This window comes from Sinohyriopsis cumingii, chromosome 5 (assembly GCF_028554795.1).
Source record: "Sinohyriopsis cumingii isolate HCF-2022 chromosome 5, ASM2855479v2, whole genome shotgun sequence".
Lineage (NCBI taxonomy): Eukaryota > Metazoa > Mollusca > Bivalvia > Unionida > Unionidae > Sinohyriopsis > Sinohyriopsis cumingii.
Window position 1 is genome coordinate 29972414 of NC_142965.1, and position 23269 is coordinate 29995682.

Below are 23269 nucleotides of genomic sequence, written 5' to 3' on the forward strand. Positions count from 1 at the left end.
ATCCACGTTAGCCGAGCCTGAGATCAGAACCCGTGCAGACAGGTGGAATTACATCACAATTAATACTTCCAGTTCAGTACCCAACGAATGTAGTTCTAGTCTGTTTTTAGAACATTTGTTCCTCTCTCATTTTGGTGGTAATAGAAGAGTTTTATTTATGCATTTTTGGTAGGGATTTAAAGGTAACTGCTTATTCTTGATATTATGAGCTCAGGGTGTTGTTGTCTGTATGTATTTTGGCGACAGTGCACAGTGAGTAATAAGGCCTTGGTGATGATCCGGAAGTGAAATATGTGTTCTGTTTACATGCTGTTATGTTGACAGTCAATCATCTAAAAAAAGAGCAGGTCAACCTTTGACAAGAACTTCACCGTGAAGTCATTTTGAAGGTATTTTAGATTAACATATGATTTGCATTGATTGTCACACAGTGGAAAGGTCAGTACTGAGAAACAAATGTAGAGAACATATAGAAAAATTAATTGTGTACTATGTCCAGGTGAGATGGCAATGAATATGAACGGTGAGCGCTTTAGACCACTCGGCCATTCGGGACCCCCTTTTCAAAGAGTTATATTTTTTGGTAGATAAACGTGTGAAAAGAAAATACATTTATAAAACATTATTGAAAAAACAAACAGTTAATAACGTTCAACAATCAACGAAATTCCATAACTTTTATTTCAGATGTTATTCCTGCAAGTTTGAAATGACAAAACGTAAGAAATCATTCGGTTTCAAAAACCTGAAACCATTGCTTACAATGTTAGTGATGACACGGCATCTATAGTCATTCTGACGTCATGGAGTTATTATGGCCTAATAAGAACAATGGGCTTAGGGCAGTTCAAAATGCTAATCGAAAGCCGAGAACCAACCTTGTGGATTACGGGCATGGTTATGTAGTATGCTCTTTCAGAACTGATTTAGAAAATATCATTTAACCTGTGAATAGGAAAGTAACCCCTGTAATCAATATGGATTAATTCGTGTATCGTTGGCCTTTTCCATCGCTCGTTAAAAAAAATAATAATAAGAAGCTCCAATAAAATATAAATAACGACCATACATTAAACAATTTGTGATATTGTTACAGGTCCCTTGATTTATTGACGGATACTCCTAATTTTCTTTGGAACGTACCCCTGTGACTACATTGGTAACTTGGTGGTCAATCCTTCGGATCGTGCCTTTCATGTACGCTGAGAGATGCCACTGGAAACACCTCTGATAAGTATTAAACAAGAATCGACCGAGAAGTTACAAATGCATCGAAGAAAAATTTACTTTCCAATTTGTAGGTCAATTCTACAATGAGCAAAATGTATGATTTTTCTGTAAATTACTGCATCGAGATAAATTCTATGTATAGTGAAATAACCGATGTGGTCCGAATGAAATGAATTCGAGAGAGAGAGAGAGCACGCACAAAAACACGCGAGAATATATGAGAACGCGTTCTTAGTGTCTGACGTAAATCGCAGAACAATGATCGAATGTGAGGGTGGAGTGGGCGAATCAACTGCTATATTTCCTAGAGAATGTTTTCTTTTCAGTTAGAGGTTAGAATGATGCAATGGAAACGCTTAAAATGCATGAACTTTCGAGAGCTCCACCCCCTGGGCTCCTACCATGGGTTCCATTCTCCAGACCCCTTGCATACTTGTTTACGTTTCCCCTAAACAATATTCCTGGATGTGACCGTGAGAAAAGGTTACTCACAGATGGCCTGTGAGTTATCCACGTCGACATTCTCTTAATTCAATTCAATGTTATAGGTCACTGGCACCTATATTGTACATACGTGTGATATTATTATAGTCATTAAAAACACATTTGTTATACATGCACACCATAAAAATGTTTAATTAGACTTAAAAATCCCCGTTATTTAAATGAAAAAATGAATCCGCAATCTCCGTAATAAATCTATAGTTTCCGCGTGCCAAAACGGATATGACGTACATTTATCCCTTCTAGTCAACGTAGCCATTCACGTGTTTCATGTGATATATCGTACGATCGTGCGTTTGTAAATATGGGGCACTGCGTTGTATATAGATGTAACCAGAAGAGTGATGATGGGACAAAAATGTTTTCTTTTTCCGAAAGACCCTGTTTTCCAGGAAGAAAGAAAAAAAATTATGCTGTGGGATCGAATAGGGCGAGGGATGGGAAAGGCCTAAATCATCCTCAATCCCGTAGAAAGCTCTATGGTGCATATGAGAAGAGGGATAGAAAGAGCATAAGTAAACTATATCAAATAATGGATTACAGTACAGTAATGTTACTGCAGATGTAAAATATTAATGTTTAAACTAATCATAATACTTTTTTTGAACATACTGTGTGTACACTTTGATCAAACTCTTTATTTAGCATTATTATAACCAATATGAACTCAAAAGACTTTTAAAAAAAAGAAATATGAGGTATTACTCTGGGAAGTTTATCATTTATAGGTGTAGAATCATTAATTAATTAATATATATATATATATATATATATATATATATATATATATATATATATATATATATATATATATATATATATATATATATATATATATAAGCAGTATTATTTTTCCTGTCCCAGAACTTATGGTGAAACATTTTTCATCATGGTATATGTCCCAAGACTTAAGAAACGAAAGAGCTTTGTGTTGAATTTTTACCCCACCCCCCGCACAGTACAATAAAATAGATAACCAAAACTCTTATTAAAAAATAAAATGAAAGAAACGAACCTTGTATTGTTATAGTATCATTTATTCCTTCTTTTTTCATCATGCGAAATTTATTAAAGAAAAAAATATGTATCCACGAACTCCTTATATGTACCGGCTGGCGTATACATCCTTACTGTAGTGTGTATCGCTTATGTCAGATAATAAAAATCGCAAAAGAGATGGGAATATCACCCGATTATTTGAAGGCACATGCCATTCATGCATGATACGTTATAAGGTGCAAAATGACCAAGATTGTATTGTATCCAGGTTAACTATACGACGGTATCTGGCAAATAAATAGCATTATTTGAAAATGCATTTCGTGTGAATGCAAATAATACTCTTTTCACTAGCATGGGTAACAAAAGTATATTGTGTATTTACCCTACAAACATCAATGCCCGTTTGTATCAATTTTGATTATATATGGAAAACAAATAGAAGCCCCAGTGATGAATTAACACAACTGACAGCGAGCAATAATCTCATTGCTTAAGCTTACCGACAGATATAAAATACAAAGGTTATTCAGGCCCGGTCCTTGGATATGCGGGGCCCAAGGCAGCAAAAGCGATTAGCGGAGCCCCAAACAAAATAATTTTATTGCGGATTTGATTTCCTGAAAGCGCGGGGCCCAAGGTTATTGCCTCATTCGCCTTGCCGTAGGGCCGGGCCTGATGTTATTTTATTACAAAGCAAGCCAACCCCGGAAACTGACTTCGGATTCTTTTAACTGTACCGATTTTTTTTTTTATGAAGTCGGCCGACATAAGGAAGCCAACTTTGGTTTCTTTGAATTCTGTTAAGTGTGCCTATTATTTTTTCTTTTATTTTTACAAATTCGGCCGACATAGGGAATCCAGCATTGATTCCTTTTTAACTGTATTAACGGTAATTTTGAAAATAAATTGAAACAATGGAACAGTTCTGAAAGCGACACAACCTAGTGCGTCGTGCACACATGTCGATATAAAGCTGAACAGTTTCATCTAAATGTTCCATTTCCATTGTTTATAGTTTTATTTTTCGACAAGAAGAAGCATGTACTTCGTCTTGTGTGATAAATGTAACGTCATTTCTGGTTAGCGTCCTCTATAGGTGCGAAATCATAGCTAAGGGGAAGTAACAGCTTTGTGTCTTTCTATTCGAGTAATTAACTTATTATTTCTTCTTTACACTTGACAATTTTGTAAAATTATTTTTCTGCGAGTATAACTACTTTTAATCATGTATTGCAAATCTGATGTGAATACAAAAATGTTAGAGTATGTCGGGTGACCTTTATCAATGCATTTAAAATTATGATGTGCTGATTAATTAAATTAAAACCAAATACTATGCAAAACTGAACTGTAAAGTCAAGCAAATGTTCTCCATGCAGATTTTATTTTTTTCCAAATTGCAAAAAAAAAATCAGCACAAAACAGTCAGTAATTGGCTACAGCAGACAAGTTTAGCGATGAGATTCTCGTTTTCCTTTTCATGCGCGACTTTAATAGGCTGAATTCCCTCAGAAAAAAATCCAACATTTTTCAACAAAATTCAATTTTTACAAACATTTGTTTTAAATGCAACCCCACATAACGAAGAATTTGTTCAAGATTGTTAGAAACATTCATGTCATTGGCGACATCGAACAAAAGCAGGAAATGACTAAAGCTGAAAATAAAGCTAATAAACGGGAAGCGTACATATGGCAAGAAATAAATTAAAGGGAAATAAATTTAACTCCAAAACCGAGTTTTGGGTCTAATGCACGTACGCTAGTGGATCCCAACCTTTTTGGTTGCGGCCCTAAAAATACCTTTTCTCAGCCTCGCCATCCGTTTTCCACATTTTAATAAGTTTTCCCACCCTCAGAAAATCCTGGCGACTTTCTGCGACCCTCCAGAACATTCTCGCGACCCTGATTTTGGGTCGCGACCCGGGGGTTGAGAACCACTCATTTACTCTGTAGAACCTACTTACTGTGCATTGTCCAAACGACTGTTGCTGCAAGCCCTTCTTCATGGCAGTGAAATTGATGGCTTTTTTCACATGTGCACATCCAGAGACTAAAACAGAACGTGGGTAAATATTGATAGATAGAATGGTGATGACAGATACCAGTACATGTGTATTTTATTCATCGTCAATAATTTCTTATTGGTGAATAGTTGTTTACATAACGCCAAACTTTTTCATGTTGTCCATAATGATAATGAAGTAAAATAACGGTCAGACTTTCACTTTACACAAAAATCAACTGGAATGCTTCATGTGGTCAACTCTTGTAGTTGTATGCCTATATAAAGAAGATGTGAACTTAATAGTTCGAGGCAGTTGGAGTTACAAGAAAAAGTTTCATCTGGCCAATTACGTCCAGGATCATTCCCTATCTGTTTTCATAAAAAGTCTGTAATTGACACTTTTTATCGATCTGATGAGGCTCATTCTAAACTGAGTTAGCTGAAACACCCTACATCGGGTTTAGCCCAAACTACCAAAACTAAAGCCACAAGGGAAACCATCTTATATTGCATTTACCCTAAACATCCAGAAATATTGCTGTGTATTTCTAATGCACACCAAACTTTTTTTAGAGGGAAAGGACCATTAGTCATCTGTGATCAGATTTTTCATTCCCACTCCATTTCGTTAAATAATGTGAGGCCACCAATCTTGAAAGACAATGTTACTTTCTTTTTTAAACTTACTTTGGCACATACATGAATTTAGCTATGACTGGGAAGAAAAGTTGAAATACAGTCTTCCCTTTACTAATAAATACAACATCTTATGATTAAGGACTGATACACCTTGTGTTTTTACTTTAAGCTTAATCAAATGCACGGTGACACTGATTGTGAATAAGACTAGTACCTGCAGTTTCAGCTGAGGAGTGGGTTGCATCATTCTTCTTCCTCTTTAGAATATTGTACGTACACTTCTTTCTCATGCTTACATGGGTACTTGCAAAATCTCTTTCATCAAACACTCTCACTGAGAACGTGGCAACAGGTTCAAACAACTGCAATAGGATAATAAATAGAAACAACATCAGAGTTACTTTAAATGATAAAATAAAGTTCTACGTCAACGTAAACATCCTATGAGTGCCGTAGTTTCTCATCGATGTTGCCTATTAACTGTCAAATCGGGCAGTGTGTAGTGTCTGGATAAGTGCAATTTAAGCGGGATAAAGTCACTTTTCAGGGAACTGTCGTTGTATCGCAACACAATGCTGTTGGTATTCTGTAATGTATGACTTCCAGTAAACATGTGACACAGACAAATTTATATGAATTTCAAGCAAATCAACAGAAAGTCTATTGATTGAACTTGTAAAAATGGTTTTATTACCAAGGCAACACGGTGCACAGTAAGCAAAGGCAGGGTGGATCACCTTGCTATTTCGTATAAAAGAAGACACTGCTTATATAATACTGAGATGTAAAGTCGGGACTGTAACACGAGTCACAAGATTATGATAAACATGTATATTATCCACAACTGTCAAGGATCGTCCAACCACGAGTCCAAAAGAAACTCATTTTCACGGAGAATCAGCCTAAGTCAAGCACAAGCATTGTACAAGACAGCAAAACATAAACATAGGCTTTTATGTACTTTGAAAATACCAAAAAGACATGTACTGGACCATAACTCCATGAGCATCAGATCAAAATCTATATTTGCCAGTGAAGTCTCTACATAAGGTCTAAGTGAATTTTATAAAATGGTTGGAAAACCATCGGTTTTAAATATGTAATTTTTATATCGACGCCCTTGACTCTTTACTGTAAAAGAAACAGGCATACAAACGTCTTATATTTAACAGTAACGTAGAGGGAACGCTAAAGTCCAACTATATGTCACTGAAAGATATAAAGTCTACAGAGCAATCCTATTTTGAAATAACGAATACCTGTCACGATGCATTTAAGGTTGAAAAAAGAGTTGAAAGTTAAAACAAGTGACATCTAACAGAAAGTAAAGTTTCATGCAGCGTAACGCTGTAGCAGTCACAAGGGGTGTATTTATCACCAGCATCAACTAATTTACCGAGGAGGCTAAAACTCTTCCTTGTTGATATGAAAATCTTTATTTGGTGTCCACAATTTCTCTACACTACTTTAAGCCGTATTTATTATTTAAAACTGTACAACTATCTATCCATCTATAAATACGTTGACGCAGTCACACTTGACTATTAGAGGATATATTAATGTTGTTCGGGTTCGCTCATACAAGGACAAAGAAGGGAAGCAAGAACTCACGACCTTCATCGAATATTCATATAGGCCAGATTGCTCATACCAAACGATCAAACCACCCCGTCATGCACATATAATAATATAACAATACTTGAGTCGGAACGAACCTGAAATATAGCTGGTTCTGGTGTTCCATACCATTCCATATCATCATCATAATCATCATCATCATCATCATCGACAACCTCCTCGAAACAGCAGTGGGAGACGGAGCACATTGTATCTCTTAGCCTTCCAAAAAAGGCCATCTTGTTTCTTAAGACTTTATAAAGACTATTTCCGATGAGATGCAATGTAAATGCATCTTCTGTACAAGCGTGTTCTTGATGGTAGCTATGACGTGACGTCATGGAGACAATTACATCAAACCAATCACGTCACGCTGAAAATAACGTGATCTCTACACATGTCTTATCGATGTCACATGATTCTTAAAGTTTGGTGCATCCTTCACGGTTTCAAAAAGTTTCACTTTCTCACACGTATGTCAACTGCATGTTGTTCAAACTTTGCGAAGCAAACATTAGTGGAATATTTTTCATGTTTTCGTATCCAAAATAAAATCTCTATAGCCAACAGTGTAATGAAACTGCCCTTAAGACCAACACACATGTTGAATGCTTAAACAACGTGATTCACGCCAACTTAAGCATTCATGCCTTGTACTTTCGATAACTCATGATCCTGTTGTACAAATGCCGAGATTCGTCTTTTATTTACAAACTGACACCTGTGCATTATAGAAACCTGGGTGTGTTGGAGAGGCGGAGAGGAAAGAGAATTAAATATATTATTCAATTGTAACATCCATTTTGTTATGTATATTTAATTTGCATTCTTAGTGTTGTTTTTTATTTTTTATTTTTGGTATTATTTCATGATATGCTATTGTAATGCAACATTGTATGTAGTATTTAACCTTGTCCAAAATCAAGTATGTTTTCTGCTTGACATGAATTATGGATTTTTATATATTTTTTGTCAACAACACTTACATAACTAAACTATTCTCTATGTGTATGGGTTTATTATCAACGATCATTATTAATAAAAGTAAATGTTTTTATTTGGGTCTGGTTCTAGATTATTAGAATTCCCACACATTTTACCTGGAGAACATGAAATTATTCAGGTTATATATTATACTTTTAGCAACAGACTTTCCAACAATAACTAACATTTTATTTTGTAAACATCAAGAACTTTCTAGAAGATTATTTTCTATTAGGTAATGTTTCTGTTTTAGAAAATGCTAATTGTGAATTGAGGTCAAGTAGAAGACTATATTCTCTTGTCACTGGAAATATTATTCATTAGTGCTTAAGATCAAGCAGAATCAGCTGGCATTATTGTTGTGTTCACTTTTCACTTGGGCTGGAAATTATTTCTTCAAATTATTTAATTCAGTGATTATTTTCTCTGGAAATACAGAGTGCTCAGAAAAATATTATTCTTGGACAGAGACATTCACATGGGATTTATAGCGAATTCAGACATGGAATTAATTTACCATGTTTCAACAAAAGATAGTTGGCACATCAACATTACACAAGTTATCACAGACACATCAAGAATTCAGCGTTGGATTGTATTTGGATTTATACTGAAGTTTATTCAGAACTTTAAATAATTAGGACTTGTCTCTGTAATTCTAGCATCTATCGTTATTGTCACAAATTATGGACCAAAATACAGCACCAATGGCTTAGGATATTTCGGGTTTACGTGCACGATTTTATAACCCAAACCAAATGGAACGTGTTCTTGATTCTTCCTAGTCGATGTTTTATCAGTATTACTATCAACACCTGCTATGGCATCAACCGCACAAATTACTACTGGAACACGAGTTTTCCTCTCAAAGTTTTCAAACCTTAACAAATGATCGCTTTTATCCTTGTCATGCATAGTTTGACATATATTTTGCATACTGTCAATGTGTGAGCATTTAGTTCATCAGCTGCCGAATATCCCAGTAAACGTCGTCTGCAGTAATTCTTTTTCCGTTGTGTTTATTTTATTGTCAACTCATCAGACCTGATAAATTTGTGTTCCACTAGTATTGCCTATGACCTTGGTCAAAATCACCGTATCAGACATAAAGTAAGTCCACAACGGCACTATCGGATACTAACGGTGCTGTGTCATCGGACATCAACACGTATTTAGATATCAACAGTGGATAAATACTGATAACATGCTCATCAACCCTCCATAACGGTAATGGATATATTATTTAATTTTTCAAATACAACGATGCTGTTATGTTGCCCAGGAAAGTATATTCCAGTGAAATTTAGCGTGTCTTGAGACTGTAATCTCCAGCCCGATTAGGATTATTAGTCGCTGATGGGTACTGTGCTGATAACGTCGACCACATAAAACACTTGTTGTCGTTGTTCTTCTCGTTACACAACTCTGCCTTTGATTCATTTACGATCTTCCACGTAATGGATTATATCTGGACACTATAAGATCACCGCTAATGATCCCGACTACAATTCAACCGGATCCTTCACTGGCGTCATCATCAGTCACTGGTTGCAACGACTGAATTATTTGCCGAACATCGTAATATCTATTTGTAATTCTTTTTGTTGCAAATGTCGGTGATGATTCACTACCGTCTATCTTTGTGAATTCAACGGTAACCGCGAATACGTACTTGATACCGCGATGCACCGATAAATTAGCGTATATGATTTTTTGAATGCTGCTCTCATATCGTCTTGCGAGTAGATGAAGCGTAGACGTGTCGTCAGCATCAACATGGTAACTCCTATAGTAGTTAGTATAAGCCTCCTTGAGACGCACATAGAGAATTGTGGCCAGGATTATACTATAATAAAATTAATGTTTAAGTGAACATTTAATCCTTCTAACTCTGTGTTATTGTCATGGAAACACTGCTAATTATTTCAGCAGCCCTTTTTCGACGTACTCTCATTCGTTCAATCAACCTCTGCACGTTCGTGCGAACTACGCTGTGTCTCATCAACAAATCCTTAGCATAACCAACATAAAAAGGTCTACCAACCGTCTCCAGGAATCGCCGTTGTTGTCTAGTCAACATCACTGTCATTTCACCAACATCATTTTGACATGGACGCTGATGTTGCTATCAGGAAATAAATGCGCTTAACAAAGTCCATCTTTGATTTCATCTAGTTTTACAACATCGCATTGACGAACGTAAACAACTTCGCGTGACATTCATGGGCTATGCCAGTAAATTACATAGAAAATAAATAAAAAGTCATATTACAATACGAAGTAAAGCATACAGTCATGTTGGACGATGATGGTGCTTTAATTGGGGTATCAACAAAAAGACAATTTCTGGTGTCAACAATACGAAATTTACTTATATCAAAAAGCAAGTCTGCAACTGTTGTTTTCCTTTTCTTTTTTCTCGTGATTGCGTCATTTTAAAAATGCCATATTTAGTGTTATTGTGCTCCGATATCAGCATCGGTAACACATCTATGTATCGTGTTGTACCACTCGCTGTAAATCGTTTCCACATCGCGTTTATTAACATTCTGTTAAATCTATCGACGACCACAGATTTACCCTGCTTTTACGTTGAGTATTTATGATATCCGCATTCTGTTAACCAGTCCTGGAACGTTTTGTTTTAAAATTCGCCGCCGTTATCGATCTACAATTGATCAACTTGAACCTCAATTCACTAAAACGAGTCGCAGATCGTGATCCTGGTTTTATGTTTTAGAGTAATACTCCACGTGAATTAATTATAAATAATGATTTATCTATAAAAATTGTTGTATCCGTCGTTGTCTTTTGAGTATTCTTTAACATCAACGAGATCATCTGCATGAATATTATCAATACCGTTTGATATTACCCTGCGTCCTAGAACATTTTTGATTTTTTTCTTCTTCTGGTAATGGCATGTAATTAGTCCACAAGTTTGCTCCTCGCCGCTGAACATTTTTATTTCTTTCCGCAGAAACGGATGTTATACATTTTGAGTTTTTGTTTTTACGCACACCAACTCGAGTACTACCACCAACCCGAGTGTGTTTACGCACCCATGTTGTTCCAGTACCAAATTTACTTTTAGCGCTAACGATGATTCGTACAACCGCTTTGTCTATCGCTCTCACATTACAGGTTTATTTCATTGCGAGGAGTTCATTCAGTATTATGCGATCACAGCCTAATTTGTATTCGGGATGATCTCGGATGCAAATGTCGCACCGCATCGCTTCAGCATCAGCTTGGTTATACGGTTGCCCTGGCAGCAATTAATCGTTGTTGAGCAATATATAGAGGCTTATAAGATTCTGTGCATTTATTGCTAGGTAATGTCCTTCCCCGCGTGGTTTTGGTAGTTCACTAATAATCGTGTGTATATCCATTTCATGTCCGATATCTGGTCGCCATTTTGTTTTTTTCTATATTTTTAACATTTTACTAATCGTCAATCACCATTAGGCATTCTGGTAAGCACCCACCAGCGCCGGCAAATTTATATGTTTCTTTAATTCTAGCACGAATCGGTCATCATTTTCTAGCGTTGGGTGCTCCTCAAATATCAGCAACATGTCTAACGGAACAACGTCGCGTTCACGTGATACGATGTAATAAACGCAATATAACCCACACGAGTCACTGTCGACGTGTTGAGCTTTGAATTATAGAATACCCCGTATGGTTTTGTAAATTTCAGTCTATCGTCACCTGGTGGTAACCCAAATAAATAAATTTAAATGCGTCATCCCGGTGCGCATCGTGATAAATACAAGCCCAGTGAATTCCTGATCCACCTAAAAATTCTATATACTCACTACGTAGCATTGTTCATATGATATTTTAAACGGTAATTGACCCTTTGAAAATAATGCAGCAAACCCAGGCACGCCAGACGCGTTCGAGATCAAAATTGCTCTTCAGCGGCAAGAAAAGACCTTGACAGGATTTGGGGGGGGGGGGGGCTTTGGGGAATGAATTCTCACGCGCGAACAACTTTCCTAGCAAACAACGGAGAAATAAATCCAGTCATGTTGGTGCTGCTCAAGCCGATGTCTGAGCCTGATGTTCTTCTCGCGTTAACATAATTTATGTGGACGTTCCACAGCTCCTATTAATGTGCTCAGCGTGATAGTCACACTGGTGTGCGATTTGCCGCATGGCTTATCGCACGCTGTTGTCAAATTCAAGTTGCTGGCCAGTATGGCATTCTATTTAACGAAAGTAGATAAATCCTGGTCCAAACCGGGATTATATGATGACAGTCATCTTACCAGACATCGCACTGAGTGTCAAAAACCTTTTAGATGCCAGTAACGCGTAAACGTGATAACGATCATCAACAGGACCAGCCAGAAGAGCTAGAGCAGCCATCGGGGCAACGATCCGTTTTACCTGGATTTCCGACATAGATTCTTCAACCGCATATTGTATTAGGTCATGTCAAAGTGATAAATTAGATAAAAGTGTTTAAAGTTCTCCAACGAGAAATGCGTGCCACTGTCCGTGTCTTGATACTTTTTCATCGCCTTGACAAACATATACGCGTGTGAATAATTTATGTGAGCGTTCGCGTAATTCACCTCGAGTTCTCTTTCCCGATACTATTTACTACTGATTCCGGCAGATATTCTTGACACATTTTATGTCCTGACGACCATTTCGGAACATATTTTGGAAAACCACAAATAAGTGTTGTGATACCTCACGACGTGTATTAGATGCAAACCTCGAACTCATGTTGGTCTGTGTGAAAGTGTAGTTGTCGCTTCTAAATCACTGATGCTCCTCAAAATAAATCCTCTACTATACCTCGGCAGGACATTTTCTAGTTCCAACGCGTGAGTCAGAGATGGTGTAAGTTTTGGCATCCATAGCGAAAACGCCGTAAATACAAACTGACCTGGTCCTATTACGGCATGTAAGTAATTGGTCTAGCTAATTCTCTTAAACTAGATTCTATGTTTTACGTCGTGGAAATAAGCAAAGACCACAGTGGGATCGAGTTGCCAGATATGGGTGTTGATGAAAAGTTTCTGGAATCAGTGGGACCAGCTAGAGATATACAACGCCATATTCTGTTGCAGACGGGAGCCGCACGATGGTGGAGAAATATCACTGGCAAGCTATTGTTCCACGAGTAAAGAGAAATGAAGTTTTACGTATGGCTCACGATTCGCGCATTAGAGAACACCTTGGCATTAAGAAAACTCTAGAGAAAATCAGAAACGGGTATTACTGGGTCGGACTTCAGAAAGATGTAAGACTGTGATGCCAGATATGTGAAGACTGTGCGGAGCGAAAATCACCAGGACAGAAAAGACGAGGTCCAATGCAGCTGGTTGCGTCAGGGATTCCGATGCTGCTTATAACTGCTAACATCTTAGTGCCACTTCCTAAGATCGAAAATGGAAACGTTACATTCTCGTGATCGCTGACTACTTAACCAAATGGACTGAGATGTTCCCAATGCCTTTTCTGGAAGCTACAGTCGTCGCAAAACTGATAGTAGAGGAAGTCGTCACACGTTTTGTGTGCCAAAACAGATTTACATGGATCAAGCCGAAAGTTCGAGAGCGACCTCTTTCGTGAAATGTGTCGACTCCTTAGAACTGAAAAAACTAGGAACAGTCCGTACAGTGCGCAGGACGACGGCGTAGTGGAAAGGATGACCTAACGCTAGAGAGCATGTTGTCGAAGAACGACAGAGAGACTCGGATGACAAACCTCCCAACAGCGCATGCAACCTTATGTTTTAATCCCAATTTCATGATGATGGGAAGGGAAGCTGATTTGCCGTTAGACATTGTGTTTGGAAGACCGCCCAATCAACGATATAGCAGTGCACATGAATGGGTTTAAGTATTAGAAAGAAGATTACAAATTTCTCATCGTTTCGCAAGAGAGAACTTGAAATGCGGTATGCGGAGACAGAAGCGTTATTTTGATAGAAGTACCAGATGAGAGAGATTTCAGACAGGCGATCTTCTCTGTTTGTCTTCGCCAAAGAGAAAAAGGAGGATTTTGCCGAAATTACAGACTTAGTGATATAGGCCCTACGAAGCCACTGACAGGTTGAGTGACGTCAGCTTTAGCAGGGAGGGCGAATCCGACATTTGGTTCAATCGTCATTTGGTTTAATTGATACTTTCTGCACTCAGCGAATCCGGTGTCGTCAGCGCCTGGTAAAAAAAAAAACGACGTCGTCGTCGTTGTCATCGTCGAGGGGCCAAATCGACAATTGTCCGGAACGTCATTTGGTTTAATTAATACCTTCTGCGCGCCGATCCCAGCGTCGTCAGCGTCCGGTAAAAAAGCGCGACGACCGCGTCGATGTCATTGCCCTCCCTGCTGCTAAGTGGCTATTTACAATTTAACCGAATATTTGGTCAAGTCCGATACGATATCGTGTCCGAGGGTCATGTAAATTTATCGTTACAAATCCATGTGGGGTCGACTGAGCATGACTAAAAAAGTTTTGAAAAACATTAAAGTCCATGTCACCGCCGCACCATGTCTGCCAAATATTTCGTAGCGTGTGTGTATCAACGCCGTTGAATACAGCAAGAATATTGCAGTTGTCTCTGATTACTTTTGGAATCTGAGTGTATCGTTGAGTGACATATATCACGTCAGTGTTTTTATGCCTGCCTCTGGAAAATATCCTAGCTGGGTTTTTTTGATTGTCTAACATAACATCATCGTACACGACTAGATTGTTAACGTCGCCATCAATATCATCGATACCTGGTGCATCATTGATATCTGTAATAAACTCAATAACATTTTTTTCAGCGATCGCTGATGCATTCTCGTTGAAATCTTTCGACACCTCGTAGCATTGTTGATCATCCACGCTAGGAGCAACTAAATACAACTTATCCCACTTCATCCATCTCATTATTAAATTGAGTAACAATTGCGTCTTGCCGGATCCAGATGGTCCGATGATAATCATCCGGATCGAGTTTGGTAACGCTGCAACATGCTTAACTGGTTCTCTTGTTTTAGTCGCTGAAAAGTCAATTATATTCATATCTCTATACATAAATTATGGATGTATATTGTGTGAAGTGTAGAGTGCGTACTGGCACAAATGATATGACAACCGTTACAACAAGAAATAACAGATCGGCACTTACTGGTAAGTGTGTACAATGCGGTATAAAGAAATTTAGATTTATTTCTATTAGACCCGGAGATGTTTTAAAAAAAAGCGAGGAGGTGATATTGCAGCCAAGTTATCAAAACTCCCCGGAACCCCGTGGGCAAAGTATCCAGGAAAAAAACACCTCCCAGGATATAGCTACTGTGGCCCCGGAACACGATTAGATATCAGACTCGATGATCAAAATCAGCCCAAACCCGGTGAGTATCCAATAAACGCTATCGATAAGGCGTGTCATGCTCATGATGCTGCTTACTACAAAAGTAGCGATCTGCAACAGCGTCATATCGCGGACGTAAAATTAATTCACGCGTTAAATGCTATTCCTGATAAATCCTTCAAAGAAAAATTGGCCTCATGGTTGGTAAAATCGGCTATGAAAGGTAAATTAATGATTGGAAGCGGAGCTTCTCGCGCTGGTAATTGAAAACGCTAGCGTTTATAATAACAACATGGAATCCATCTATTATTCTCCGAGAGGATACTGGAAGGGGAAGGCCGCAATTGGTAAGCTTGCAAGCGCTGCAAAAGTAACGAGGGCCACCGCGGCTAATTGGTTATCCAGACAGGCTATATGGCAAATTTATCTACCACCGCCTAAACAAATCAACTTTTCGCGCTTTGATGTCAGCGTACCCAATGAAGTTCATCAGGCTGATATACTATTTCTGCCGCATGACAACGGTTACAAATACGCGCTAACCGTAGTTGATGTTGCGAGTCGATACAAACAAGCGGAGCCGTTAAAAACAAAGTCGGCAACTGAAGTAGCCGATGCGTTTGAGCGGATTTATCGAAGAGCTCCTCTGCGCTGGCCAAATCTATTACAAGTTGATCCTGGTAGTGAATTTCGCGGCGCTGTTTTATCAACGCTGAAACATCATAGCGTCGCGATACGACGAGGTCATACTGCGCTACATCGTGATCAGGCAATTGTTGAACGATTCAATCGGACTCTTGCTGAACGGTTAGTTGGATATCAATACGCGAAGGAATTCATCCAAGAAAAACGATCTCGTGAATGGGTCAAAAGGTTGCCAGGCGTAATTGCCGCGTTAAATAACGAGATTACCCGAGCAATCAACATGAAGCCCAGCGACGCGATTAAATACGAGTATATACCCGGAAGATCAAAAATAAATAGCGTTTCCAAGCCGATTCTCGGCGATGTCACTGTCAGATATCTATATGAACCAGGAGAGCTTGAAGGCGGTAAAAAAAGAGCTACTGATCCTATTTGGAGTGTTACCGCACATAACATATCAACGATAACACGATCAACTGGTAGACCACCGATCTATAGACTGGATTCAACTGCCCCACAGCAGGGGTTTACACGCGAGCAACTACAAGTGATACCTGACGATACTCAATTACCCCCGCGTGGTCTTAACTAGCGCCGTTGCGTCTATTGCACTCAAGACAGGTCAACCTCACATTGGTTTTGACATGACCGAGACTGTTATCGATCCTGTCCACGGTAAATTGGCGAGCGTCTTTATCCGAATAACGCTAACGCATTACACAATTACAACTCGCGCAGTGATTATTCTGTTGTTGTCGTAACGCAATTATTAATTCGGCATCAATATCAAAACGCCGCTGTTTTTTTTTTATCCTGTTGGCGGTAACCCGAGAGTTTTCTATCAATGACGCTTGCATCGATGATGTCGTTGTCGTTGGTGACTCCGTCACTGACTCCGTCAATAGCAATTCTTCGAAGCTGATTTATCCTTCGTACTCGGGACACTGCAAGATAGACTAGATTTGACCATTCGATGCGATTATCAACCATCCAAACAATTGTGTCCGTGATGGTTAGTCCCTGCGAGGAATGTATTGTTGTTGCGTATCCTAGCGTCCACGGGGATTTATCAGCACATAGCGCGTCCTCGACGACGCTGATATCAACGAGCACAATATCATTCAGCACGAGAATTTGTTTTTTTGTCCCTGACGCTGTCGGGGTCGGGATTTCAACTTCAATGTTCTGCCGCCGTGTGTCCGAGGGTCTATAGCATAACGGCACTGGGCGCGTTGGAAACTTTTCCTTATGCAACGTAAACAACTTCCGCTGAAGTGTGTCTCTGACTATCTTTCTACTCGCTACAATCAAATCGTTTGGTCTCCATGTTTCCCAGAATTCATTTAACGGCGTTTCGGGAATCACCTCGCGAATTATTTCACATTGAATTATATCCGGCTGTAATCTGATTAATTTTTTAACCTCGCGCAGTTGTTCATCAAGTGCTCGGTAATCAGTATCGGTTTCTTCATAATAGTCCACAAAACCCTTTAACCAATCATGTGGGCCCTCGCCGACAAATGGTGGTGGTTGGCCATGGTCGCCACACATTATCACCGCTGTATTCGCGCGCAGCAACCAATCAAGAAACATTTGTAAAACATCTAACGAAACAGTACATATCTCATCCCAGATGATAACCCCAGGAATAAATTTTTCGCCCATTCGATCAGGAGTCCACTCACCGCGCTGTATCGAAAAAAGCTGTGATAAGTAACGGCGTCAACATTTCGTTGTTTTATCTCTCGCGCTAGTCTATGGGTCGGTGTAAGCACGATTATACTTGCCCGCGTTTGAAATAATTCAATTGCCCGAGTCGTCTTTCCCGACCCGCCACAGCCGCTTAAATAAACTGTTTTATGTCTACAAATTGGATCAGAACACGGTGGTGCATTAGACCATTCTGACAATTTATTACCGCGTAAGTAGTTGTTCTCAACGGTGACATCTGCTGACGGGGAATAATCGCGTCGTATTTCATTTTTAATTCTCCATGTACCCCAACTCTCGTCCGGACTAGTAAACTCGGCTATGTTTTCCTTATACTTTACGTCAATATAAAATGAATCAACGGCTACTCTAACCGCGGTGTCGGGGAATCTATTTATCATCGAGAATAAATTGATAGCGGCGTAACCCAGCATAGACGCCCTCAAATGTGGATATGCTGGGCTGTCTCCGTCGCTGTAAGTAACAACTGTACCCAACCTTGTTCCATTGGACAAGAAAGCTGTTTTGCAGTTCACGTATTTATTTTTCGCCACTGCGTCCTTGATTACGAAATCATATTCTGCGTTATCTATAATCAGCCGTGAGCAATATCGTTTGTAGTCGCAGTTTTTTCCACCTTGTGTGAACTTACCGATTATTTTTCTACCGAGATCTTTTGCCTCGCGGTTTCGTTGGTTGAATATCCTCCTGGACCATTCGATGATATATTCCTCGTCGGCATCAATGTGTTTTCTGGACTCGTCAATTATGCTATCTAGACGCTCCGGTTCTGGTAACCAGACTTCAGTCTGCGCCCGATATGATATAATCGCATCACTGACAATCAACGAAATTAGCATTTTACAATCAATCATATACCGTAGCAGCGCTATTGGCAACCACTTCTTTTTAGACATGTGTCTACCGATCCAAATATAACAACAGCGATGAAGTCCTGCCGCGAATTCAAATGATACTATGTGAGCGAATCCGGTTAAATCAAAATCAGGCAGTGGTCCATTAATAGCAACACGAGTCATTTCATGTCTGGGGTGTCCAAATCGTTTAAAGTACTCAGCGGCGGATCCATACCCGAGAAAACTCGCTGGATAACAGGCAACCATATCAACGGAAATCATAGCGTCGCGGTTGTATTCAGTGTTCCATAGTCCACCGTGATAGTATTCCAAACAACTGGGTTGTACATCCGGTAGAAATTCCTTGCGTGTTGGACTCCACGCATTTTTCCTTGCTGCAACATGAGCCGCAACCGATGGAATCGTAAAACAATTTGTTAGCAGTTGTTCATCATGCTCCTCAAATTCCATGGCGGTTTTTTTCATCTTGTTGTGAAACGCTTCAGTGCGATATAATTCGCCGTTTGGTCTTACAAACTGATCAAAGGTATCCGCATCGTTTTCAGCGCTGCGAAGTAACCACACTGACACAGGGTCGTCTTTACACAAACAAGCAATAGCATCAAATAGTTTCCTCTCCGCGAGAAAACCATCTTGTATAAATTCCCCCGGGATATACTTTACTGTTCTATCCCGTGGAAATACTGTGATCGCGGGCGTCCACGCGTGTTCGTTATGATCAATAATTTTGATTGGGGCTCCATTTGATTTATACTTCGATTCGTATAATACTTCACCGGTTATCGTTGTAACGGTTATTGGAAATCTTAACGACGTTTCTAATCTCGCTATGTCGCTGATGGTTGCTCCTCGCTCGCGCACTGTCTCCTCCCACTGGTTGATTTTGCTGCGTCGTAAATCAGTCAATTTGTTTCCTCGACATGCATTTGTAAAATGCTCTATTACTCGTTCCGCTACACAATTTATCCCCGTTGACTGTTTCATCGGCGCTAGTTTTCCGATATTAGGTTTCTTATTTAACGGGTATATTCCATAAACAACTGCTGTTTCAGGATACGCTCGTTCATAGTATGGTCTGTCAATTCCGGTTAACAGCCCCGGCTTGGAGTCGCGGCTAACAATAACTGTTTTCTTGTCGCTGAGAACTGGTTCAAATTTATCACGTATGATCCAATTACCTGATTCCACCCGGACAATGAATTTTACTCTGAAGAAATACTTTTTACCGTCAAGTTGTGATATTATCGTTGCTGCGCGGTTGTCGTTCATGGTAGCATCAACAACGCCATCAATTCGAAATGTTGACCAACTATGAGATGCACCATCACGCTTGAATTCTTTGATACAATCGCGTATTTTACCCAACAGGGTTCTATCGTTTATTAACGCTTTTGGTGTGTCCTTGAGGACTCTATCGAGATTGAATTTAATATTTTTCCAGGGCTTAATTGCTGCTAATTTCTTGAACTCCTCCTCCATATAATTAAAACAAGTATTTAAATAAAAGAATATAGTATAATGAATCACTGCAAATGGTTAATGATTGGGTCGATAACCCCGTGCAAAAAATCATGTAGAGGTGAATTCTGCGGGTATCATTTACAAAGCGTTCGTAATGGTTCTCTTGGCCCCCTCCCGTGCTTGGTTTGCCACGTTGGTGTAAGAGGAAAATCGCAGTTGTGTATCAATTGTGGCGGAAAGCGATACAGAGAGTTAAAACGTTATTACGATAAACGAATAAAAAATGCCGTCATTGACCCCACCGCTGACTCCGTCAAGGACAAAATCATCAAAACTCCTCAGGACTACATTGAAAGATTTATAATTAAACCAAATAATGAATTAGACAAGTAGTATTATTATACAAAATGGACCAAGAATTTCATCCGCATCCTGTGCTCGTTAATTACGAGGCATCTCGCGACGGCGTTGTTAGAAACCGCAGACTGAAGAAGCCGGTTGGTACCGTAAATAATCAGGGGTATTTGACGTTTAGTGCCGGAAAGAAGAAATATTTCTCTCACAGAATCATCTATGAATGCTTCCACGGATTGATCAAGGATGGTCTCGTTATTGATCACATTAATTCTAATTGTCAAGATAACAGACTGTGTAATCTGCAAGCTATCTCTCAGAGCGAAAATACTAAAAAAGGCCAAACTGGTAAGTGCTCAAAGCAAGCAAAGGGTGTCAAATCGTTTGATACAACAACTCACGAAGAAAAAACTTTACAGTCGATGAATGAAGCCAGTAGATACTTTGACATTTGTATCGCCTCAATACGAAAAGTAGCAGAACGAGTATATCAAACAGCGATCTCAAAAAGGACCGGACACAGAATTCGATTTTCGTACACAAATATCAGCGAGTGACAAGGTCACCGGCGCCTATGGCGCTGACGAATTGTCTGTAATACCTCTTTTATGTTTAAATACTATCAATAGTAACAAATAACATACTGCGCGGGTTCATTTTGTAAAATAATTTTTTATTTATTTAAAAACATGATGTTTTATAAGAATATGAATATCGAAGACATCAATAATATATTAGCCGAGATTTCAAAATTAAAAAATCAAGGAATTGAATTATCTGATGGTCTCAACAGCGAAAAAATATTATCCGATTATGAGATTATTAACGAACAATCGAAACGGGGGCGTTTTACCCTGGCCCGCGAGTACTTTTTTATAAAACGATTACAACATACGATTAATGAAAACTTGTACCACAATGACGTAAATGCATTCATTGGACTATTCACTGCCGTTGAAATAATACGAAAAAAACTTGGACGTGTTTATGAACGACGCCGGGAGATTTCTAGTAAGATCAAAAACATTAGAAGGATTATAGACGAAAACTCCGTGGAGCCCCCGATGGTATACATATCCCCCCCCCCCCGCCACACTCGGCGGGAAATTAGAAATTGCGGAGCAATTGCAATAATGGTAGGCGAATCACTTACTACTCGGCTAGCCAGAGAGCGGCTAGCGGCGCTTAAAAAGTTCATACCGTTACGAGACAGGGTCCGAAAACAACTTCAAACGCGGCAGCAACTACAAACTGATTTTACTGTTGGAAGTGAACAACTCTTTGCTCCGATAACGAGTGCAACCAAGGATGTGAAAACAGCGATATACGGGGATATTCCCGACGAAGAAAGAAAGAAAAAGGCGCCACTGCTTGGCGTACTTGAAAAGATAGCGACTCAGACCGAACAAACAAAAAGGTCTTTAGAAACACTTCCTGCTACAACACGGAGGCCACCACCACTCGCTGTAACCGAACCACAAGAACCTTATGTTACAATGGCCGACGAAGAAGAACTAGGTGCTACTGCAAGAGAACCAGAAGAAGAAATACCGGAAGAAATACAGAGAGGGGGGAATATACCCCGTAATGTACTTAAAAAGGGCACAATAGATAAAATTAGAGGCCTCAACAGGAAAGAATTAATTAATTTTGTTATTACAACATCACCTAAGAGCCTTCGAGATGAGCATATCAATGAAGGTTACAAGAAAAAAGTAACCTCGACGGAGAACTGGGCAAGAATAGTGTATTTAGCGAGTATACATGAGAATGCGATACCACGTGGTGGTGGTCCCGATTACAAAGCATTCCTCGATGAGGTTGAAAGGGCAAAACCAAAAAAAGGAGAAGGATACTCTGTTGGTAAAGAATCCTACGGCGTTACCTGTCCTGGTAGTGTTCTCAGTGATATATCACGGCTGGAAGTACTAATCGGAGGAAAACGAGCCGGAAATAACTCTCCGGAAATAATCAATGAGGCCGCTGATATTTGCAAGCGGTTATTTGCAGGCGGTATCATGGACATTAATGCATATCGAACGCTCATAGACGAGTTAGTGGATGATTAAAAAAATTATAAAATTGTCGTTTTTGTTAATTTTTGTTAATTTTTGGTCGTTTTTGGTCGTTTTTTGGTCGTTTTTGGCCGTTTTTTGTTCGTTTTTGGTCGTTTTTGGTTGGTTTTTACGGGTGAAAACCCCAGGAAATCATTTAGAGAAAATCGATATTTTTTACCAAAAACCGGCAAAAACCAACCAAAAAACGACCAAAAATTGACAAAAAACGACAAAAATTGACAAAAATTGACAAAAAACGCGGATTTTTACCGCCGATGAAAACCCCAGGAAATCATTTAGAGAAAATCGATGTTTTTGACAAAATTTATGATTCGGTGGTGGGAAGGGGGGTGATCAATCACTAATTGGAAAACTGGTGTTTTTATAATAAAGATGATCATACATTACAACCATGATAAACCAGTACTCGTCTACGTGGTAAACTCGCGATTGCCTGTTTACCGCGCGTACTATGGAGATGGTCTCGGTAGCACCATTGCGGGGTTATTTACAAGAATGGCTCCAAAAGTAGCGCCGTTAGCCAAACAATTAGGAATGAAGGCTATTGATGTTATTCGTGATAGGGGAATCAGCGCTATTGGAGATATTGCCGGAAAGGCGTTTTCTGCAGCAAAGGACAAACTAATGTCGTTGGTGAGAAAAAGAAAATAGAAACCACCGGTGATGCCATCAACGACAGTGATGCCTGCAAATGTCAGTAAAGTAATAAATAACGCCGTGGAAGAAAAACTAGAGTCGTTGGCGGCTCAGTCATTGATGACGACTCCGCCAATGGCGACTCCGCCATCCGCCGATGCGGCAACCAACGCGCTCATGAACGCGATAGCGG

At 39.3% G+C, this 23269-nt stretch overlaps 1 protein-coding gene across 1 annotated transcript; it reads right to left on the minus strand.

The window, feature by feature from the left end:
• Nucleotides 1–936: 936 nt before the first annotated feature.
• On the minus strand, nt 937–7253 carry LOC149798870 (uncharacterized). The gene is made up of 4 exons (XM_089958098.1): nt 7098–7253; nt 5597–5744; nt 4703–4788; nt 937–945 (listed from the first exon to the last, which is right to left on the minus strand). The coding sequence occupies exons 1-4, from the start codon at nt 7236–7238 to the stop codon at nt 937–939; spliced, it is 384 nt and encodes a 127-aa protein (XP_089814224.1). The 5' UTR covers nt 7239–7253.
• Between the last annotated feature and the right edge of the window lie 16016 nt (nt 7254–23269).